The 8,225-nt window shown below is 31.5% G+C and overlaps 1 protein-coding gene across 1 annotated transcript; it reads left to right on the top strand.

Annotated features, from left to right (window-relative positions):
- The first annotated feature begins 373 nt into the window (after nucleotides 1-373).
- LOC110724401 (peamaclein-like) lies at nucleotides 374-5,884 on the top strand. Its single transcript, XM_021903822.1, has 2 exons — nucleotides 374-527; nucleotides 5,472-5,884. Exons 1-2 carry the CDS (start codon nucleotides 449-451, stop codon nucleotides 5,654-5,656), a joined length of 264 nt encoding a protein of 87 aa, XP_021759514.1. The 5' UTR covers nucleotides 374-448; the 3' UTR covers nucleotides 5,657-5,884.
- The last annotated feature ends 2,341 nt before the right edge of the window (nucleotides 5,885-8,225 follow it).

Raw genomic sequence — 8,225 nt, 5'->3', positions numbered from 1 at the left:
TGTTTCCAACCTTACCCTTCTCCGCTTAAGTAGGTAAGTTATTTGTGAATATTGCTATGTACATAAACATGAACCAAACTTTGTATCCTACAATTATAATGTTTCAATAGTTAGGTTGTTTACCTCTTTTCATCAAGTTAGAAGTTAGAAATTAGTCAAAATCAAGACATAAATAGTAGTAGTACAATATTGGTATTTCCTTGTATGATAGGAGTAATATATACCACACGCTGCTAACCAAAACGATAAATGTAGGGTCATCATACCAAAAACAAGCCAAAAGACAGGCTGTGGATTTGCTGTTTCACAAAAATTCATCCGATGCTTGAGACTGACCCTTACGTTTCTCCTAGCTAAGTATTTCTTACTTGTATAAATATTACAATTCCACACAATATATTACTCCCAACAAATCACAAAGATTTAAAATTAATTGTGTATAAAAAAAATGAAGATTGTTATAGCAACTCTGCTGATTCTCACTCTTGTTGCCGCCACATTTGTGGATACTACAATAGCAGGCTCTGGTAAAACACTAAAACTTATTCATCATATACAATTATAAATTGTCTATATTGACGTAGTCCTGCATGCGGCCAGTCTTTTTCTATTTTCTTTGTTACTGTATGTATATATATATATATATATATATATATATATATATATATATATATATATATATATATATATATATTGGTGTCGAAACAAATGTTATTATATTTCTTTGTTATAATATATCTATGCATGACATGAATTTTGTGTGTTTCAAACTCTTTAAATTTTTTGTCTTTTCTTAATGGTATTTTAAAATAAAATTTCTTTGAGTGGTAATATCATTAGGTGGGTTTTTTGTAATTGGTAAAGTATATAATTTCCTAATATAATACTCAGTAGTCCTATAAATTAATTCATAAACATTAACAATATATTGAATGCGTTATAATGTTGTACAAGTTCTTTTAATTAAATATTTTGTTTCAATATTCTAATACAAAGTGTATTTTTAAACTATGTATAGAGTAATTTAAAACAAAACATTGGTATATGATTTTAAATTGAAGAATTAGATTTATATTAGATGGTTTAGTGAGCACTACAGAAATCGATCTTGGTCCTTATACGATTTAATAATCTAGGACACCCTCCATTCTTAATAAGTGCGTTACCATAATAATTGTATTATTTAATTTAATATGATAAAAATAGAAATATACTCCGTATTTATTTTTTAACTTTTTTTTTTGTTTTTGGCTTTTACTAACCCCATATCATAAATTTTGTTACCTTAACTTTCATTCAAAAAAATAAAAAAAAAAATCCCAATACAAACTAACTTTTATCAATGTTTTATTTCTCAACATATAGTGCATTTGAACATTAATACGATATTCACGTTTGTTTATTTGCCATAGTGTTATTTCATTCTCTCTTTGGTCAACAAAAAAAAAAATAAAAAATAAAAAATTTCCACATGTTTTTTAAGTAGCTGGTCATATCGTGTGATCAGTGGCTAAAACTAACCGAGTAAACTCTGACCGATTAACCCTTAAACGACCAAATAACCCCTAACCAAGTAACTTGACCACACGGTGTGGTCAGCCATGTATGAAATATTTTAGCCTTTTATTGTAATCATCTACTATTTAATATTGTCATTCTTTACTAACACAAATTCTTATATGTGGTTGGCCAGACGGTGTGGCAAGCCATCATGAGGGTTATTTCGTTAGTGTTATAGGAGTTACTCATTCAGTGTTACGACAGAGGTTTATTGGTTAGCATTTTACGGATTACTCAATTAGTGTTGTGAGGATTACTCGGTCAATATTACAAAAGTTACTTGGTCATGTTATAGGGGTTTTCTTGTTTTTTTACAAGTGGTGATATGATATGATGAGACACACTCTAAACGAGCCACTTTACTAATGACTAAAAACTTGAAAATTGTGCTTAATAGTTGCAACTACTTAAATACTTCCCTTATTAATTATTTAAATTAATTTAATCATCTTAATTGTACAATCATCATATATTAAACCTTCACTTCTCTAAATCATTTCTCACTAATGATGAGCCCCTCTCCACATATAAACACTCTCTCCTACGATTAAGAAAAGTCAGCAACAGAGCTAGGTTAATATATGTATTTTCGTTTCCCAAAGAGAAATTGCCATAGTACAGGTTACCGATGAGAATTCTTGTAATAATGTTTGTAATAGTGTCAGCCAGGTTATACCTGAATTTTTTTTTTTCTAATCTTAAATTATTTTTACTATGATAAAATAATATTTATTAAACTGTAATTAATTTTACTTAATTGAATTTTTTCTTACATATTTTTCTATTATATTTTGTCTAAAATAACTAATTTTTATTAAAATGAAATTATTTTTACTAAACTGAAATTATTATTATTGATATTATATTTCTAAGGTGAAGTGAACAACAAAACAAGGGCTTAGAGGAGCATATGTACTTGTTTTGTTATGTTAGACAAAATAATTTAATATTTTGTCTGAATAGATAGATAGCAGGAAAACAAGAGCATGCACTGGGCAAGGGGAACGAGGTATTGAACACGAATTAATAAAGAAGCTCCATTTTTACTTGAATGGTCCTTTGTTTCATAATTAGTTATAACAATACCTAAAGGATTGAACTAGCACGAATTTTTAATAATAAAAAGTAAAAGGATGGGTTTTGGAAAGAGAGAAAAAAAAAAAAAAAACATTTAAGCCATGTTCAATTCACCTTATTTTCATTTATTTCATATGACGTAAATTTAAATAAGTGTAGATAAGTTAAGATAAGCTTGTTGAAAAAAAATTATAATAAGATAAGCTGAAGAAAAAATAAGTTCTCGTAAGGGTTGGCAAGGGTTACAAATTTTCAAATTACATCTAAAATAAGATTAAATAAATTCAGGTAAATTAAGATGAATTCAATTGAGTTAAAAATTGATAAATTATACTCTAATAATCCTAATTATTTGCATTACTAATAGCTAGTCAATGGAAGCGGCTATTTCCTCAAAGAAAAAGTAAATAAATAAAATAAAATAAAAAAGGAAAGGGGTTAGTTTAAATTTTAAGGAAAAAAAATAAAAGGCAGTTGTAGGCTATAAACCCAATTTGGTAAAATAAAAAATATAAGAAAGATATAGTAGTAAATAAAAAACTTTTATATACATCCGATGTAAAGTAACATTAATGTAGATCGGGATAACTTTTATTAAATTTAGCGTAACTTTTAGATTTTGGGTAACTTTTAGCAATAAAGCATAAATAATAAATTTTATTTATATTAGGGTAACTTATATATATGGGTAACTTTTGATCATTTTAAGGTAGCTTTATAGCTTCTATTGTACATCCGATTTTGTAAAATTTTTGTCCTAGTTTGTAATTTGTAATTTATTATGTGAAAACATTTTGAAAAAGAATTGTTGGAATAATTGTTAAATTTCCCAAAATATTATGAGCAATGATATATGTAGCCTTTAGTGCTACAAATAAACAATATATTTTTTAATTAAGTTTTAATTTAGAAACTAATGTATGTCCGGAGAATGCCAGGGATTATTTCTTTGAATAATTGCTGTTGGATAAGCATATTTATTCTTTATTTTCCTATTTATTTATAGTAGTTTTTCATAAAACCTATGGTTTTGAGTGATTTTTTCTCTAGTATGATTGCTTGTGAATTGTATGGTTTTGAGTAATTTATCTCTAATCCTTATCTTTCTTGCGGTTTTATGTCGATTTAGGTTATGATACATATACGTTCTAAAACTATTGATATACATGTTATATTTTATATTGATTTATTGAAAACAAAGAGGTAATTATAAAAAATAATTACACAATTAAAGTTTTATTATATTCCTCACTTCCCTCTTATTGCTTTTCCTATGATTTTTTATATTGCTTATCCTATTACTATAAAATCTTTCCATTTATCCCTCGTTTAATAGGTCTACATAATATAGTATTGTAATTTTTGCATTCTTTTTATTTTGTTCTTTTATTGTACTCCTTTTAAAACACTAACATTTTATTTAGATTGAAGGAATTAAGTAAGGAAAAGAAAAGAAGAGAAGAGTAAAGAAAAGAAAGGAAAATGAAGGGATGATTTATCTTTGATTTGAATAATAACAAGTGAGGAACAAAGGGTATTGAACGGGAGACAAATGGAGGGATGAATTGTAAGATATTGATCTCTCTTAAAATGGATATATTTGAAAGGAAAACTCATGATTATCATTCTTCCCTTTTGTCCCCTCTCCTCCTTTTCCTTTCCTAATCCTTGCCTTCCCCTCCCTTCCCTTCTTTTTCTCCTCAATTATCTATCCAAACACACTCTAAGGTCTCCAATCAATTTAATAATGATATCATTTTGTTTTTTCAAAAATAAAAATGACAACATGTATCCACTACCATATATTTCTTATTCTTTCATTTTATTTGGAGGGAAGGAAATGGAAGGAAAGAGAGGGAAGGGAAATGGAGGGATAAATTATTATTTATTTGAATCGTGCAATAAATTTGGAAAAAAATTGAATTGGAGGGGACGGAGAGAAATGGAGGGATAAAATTATAAGAAATAGATCGCAAACAATGGAGAAATTTAGAAGCAAAACTCTTCATTTTCCCCCCCTCTTCTTTTCCTTCCCAATTATATATCCAAAGACACTATAGGTGAATAACAACTCTACCATACTCTTCTAAAATTGTATCCATGAATTAACGCTTTGTTTGGATAGGAAACAAGGAAAGGAAGGGGAGGGATAGAAGAGGAAGGGAAGAGAGAAGAAAGGGAGGGGGAGGTAGGCTCCATTTTCCTTCAAAATCTCTCCAATTTTGAAGAGATTATGCTTATTAAAGAGAGAGGGAAAATGGATCCCTCCCTTTCCTTTCCCTTCCTTCCCCCAATCCTTTACCCAAACAAGAGAATTTGTCCCCTTTTCTTTCTCTTCCTTTCTTTTCCTTTCATTTCCTTTTATCCAAACAAAGTGAAAATAAATTTTTCATTGGAGTAGGAGGGACAACTACCTTGTCTTCTTTAACCCATCCATAGCTCCTCATACCACGTACAAGACATTCTATAAACGTTGTAGTTAATATCATATCACATTTGTTTGTACGTATAGTATGATCCACTTTTTATTTAATTTTGTGTACGAGTAGCCGAGTATCTATGAGAAGGGATCAACAATTTAAATCTATGAATAAGTCTATTGCTTTTTTTCTTTCCTCGGTCAACAAACATTGATACAAACTATATCCTCCAAAAGACCAAATATATGACTAACATGTTAACTACGAGTAAGTATTGTTTTGATGTTTGATAATGAAATTCTGAATATGGGATATGGTTGGTCAAAACTACAAGTTCTCAGTTGTTTAAAGCATCTTTCATAATTGAACTGTGGAATTTTCTAATATGAAATTTTAATAAGTTTTACCATCCAGAATTTTGCAACTCGAAATGCAGTGTGAGATGCTCTAAAGCAGGATTTAATGATAGATGCTTGAAATATTGTGGAATATGCTGTGAGGATTGCCATTGTGTACCTTCCGGAACATCTGGGAATAAGGATGAGTGCCCTTGCTACAGAGACAAGACGAATTCCAAGGGAAAACCAAAGTGTCCTTGAAGCCTTGAAGGAATAGATTACAATTTATATCTCTTCATGCTTTCCAACTTCTTTCTAATTTTTTACAACAAAAGGGTTATAAAAGATGTTATTTGACATATTTTCCTTTTCAATTCGAGGACTAATCGACATGAAACTGTATGATCTAAAGTTTTTATAATACTTACCTTATGTATGGGCTTGATTTCTAAATAAAATGTCATGTACGTTGTTGAATACTTTTACTAACTAATGGTATTTATTATTAGCTAGCTACTTACGATGGCCACTTTGCTATTACGTAACTAAATGGAGTCGGTTTTATTTTTTATTTTTATTTTTTTAAAAAAATAATAAAGTAAGATACATGAAGTAGATTAGGAATGTCTTCTTATAAGTCAATGTCATAATCTGTATTGTCTTTAAATACGAAAATAAGAAAATTTTCTATGCACTAATGGATTTGTATCCTGGTTTGTTATAGCAGAATAGTCAAAGAGGCAACATTATAGCAGAATAGTCAAAGAGGCAACTTGATTTGTTGCCCAATTTCCTTCATGGTAGAAACGTGGGAATTGAAGGCGGAAAAAATTCTAAAATGGTCTAGATATCATCAATCAGTAGCAGCTAAAAGGAGCATCCACGTGCGGGCTGTTGTAGTGTCCTTGCAAAATATTACAAAAAGGATTGGTGTCCTTCGAACAAGTGTATTATTTCGATATATGGTTTAGAATTAATTACAGATCGAATTATTCAGTGACCCCAAGTGATCGAAATGCCTTGCTAGAGGATACATCCGATCAGTAAGATTAATATAATTAATCTCAGCTCATAGCTTGCTCTTGACTGAACCCAACGAGTCACACCCAATCGTGTAACCAAACTAAAGCGACGAATTAAGCCGAAAGACTTTAATACTTCGATAAATATATTTCGTACTCAGACGTCGAGTCGATTCTAGGAACCAACAAGACAAGAAAATAAGTTAAAAGATATGTCGCAGGTCAAACCATCTAGCCGTAGCCTTGTAGTGGCCTAGCAAGTCACTAGCCATGCGAAGGTTAGGTTAGCAAGGTTGTCAGCCGTAAGGCATGGCTTGGTCGCAAGCCCAGCACGCTATGCGTGCGCAGTGGCTGGGCATGCTGGCCGAGCATGCTAGCGGGATGGCATGCCAGCAGCATGGCTGCCAAGCGCCAGCACGCACAATATGCTGCTAGGCTGCCAGCCCAGCCAACATGTTAGCAACTCGTAGCAGCCTGCAAAGTGCAAAGCCTGCTTGCGAGCAGTCGCATCATGTGGCTTGCTACCAGGTGTGTTGAGGGTAGCCTGTCGTTGGCGATCTCATTTCCTCTGTGCCCTTATCCCTTTAAAAGCCTAGGACTTTACACTTTTTAGGGTGTATTAAGATTTGAATTTTTTTACTGTTTGGGAGACTTGGAATTAATATTGAGTCTATCATTACTTTTTTTTTATATAAGAAACCAAAAGAGTGTCGCCAATGAGTTTTAGGAAAGCTCATAAACCTGGAATTAGCATGAATCATAAGTTTACCCATGCCTAAATTGGTCTACTGAACCAGAAATGAGTTCGGGAGCGAGGGTACTAGAAAAAAGTTCTCCTTGAGAATAGCAATCCTAGCCCTAGTGCAACCTCTACTAGCTCTTCGTTTTTCACAATTTCATTGCCTAACAATATATGCAACGTGTAGACACCTAAAAATGTCTTCCCAAAACCAAACCCAATGATGAACAACTTTTCACTGCCGTTATTGGTCAGGTTGATTATTTAATCATTGGAATTGTTAAATCCATATTCAATCCAATACATTTTATAAATCAACCCAATTCTTAGCCCATTTCCCCAAACCATAACTTATATTCCTTTTTCCGTGTTCACACAAAACTGAGCTAAACTGATTTTTGGCCCACTAATTTTGATCAAAATTATTTGGTTGGATAGGCCTTGAAATAAGCTTTTGAAATGTATATCGTAAGCCCAATTCCGATTTAAAACGAAGAAGATATGAGCAAAACACTAAAACTCGGCCCAAAACCAACAACCTTGTACTAAAATGGCCATATATAAAAATGTAGAAAAGATTTTGACCTGGTTCTAATTGGGTTGGAAAGTAGACTTGAATTAAAAAACATTCCAAAGATATATTAGATGCCTTATTCCAATTTACGGATCAAAAGGTATCAAAGTTATAAAAATGCATAAAAATTGGTAATTATCGCGCCACGGTAAAAATACCATGTCACGGCAAACATTGCCGTGCTACGACATATATTGCCATCACACGACAATTATTTTGAGCTGCGACACTTTATTCTTCTGCGGCGCCTCATTCCTCACATTTCCTCTATAAATACGAGGTTGAAATCATAGTTTTAGGGCACCAACACACATTCTCATTTCTCTCTCTCACATTCTAAGCCATAAACATATTCTCCTAATTATTATTCTATCACTATTCCTTCCCTAAGCACTCCAAGGAGTCCATACAACACCCGAAGTTCCATTCTTAAACCAAGGCGCGAAAGGTAGAACTGATTGAGGGTTTGGACCAAATGAACTCCACTTTAATTTA

Source organism: Chenopodium quinoa, unplaced genomic scaffold, assembly GCF_001683475.1.
Source record: "Chenopodium quinoa cultivar QQ74 unplaced genomic scaffold, ASM168347v1, whole genome shotgun sequence".
Classification (NCBI taxonomy): domain Eukaryota; kingdom Viridiplantae; phylum Streptophyta; class Magnoliopsida; order Caryophyllales; family Amaranthaceae; genus Chenopodium; species Chenopodium quinoa.
Note: the sequence above shows the minus strand (reverse complement) of the source record. Positions and strands in the feature narration are given on the sequence as shown.

Coding starts and splice junctions, on each gene's coding strand:
- LOC110724401 (XM_021903822.1), top strand. CDS start 449: ATGAAGATTGTTATAGCAACTCTGCTGATTCTCACTCTTGTTGCCGCC. Junction 528..5,471: donor TACTACAATAGCAGGCTCTG/GTAAAACACTAA, acceptor TTTACCATCCAG/AATTTTGCAACTCGAAATGC.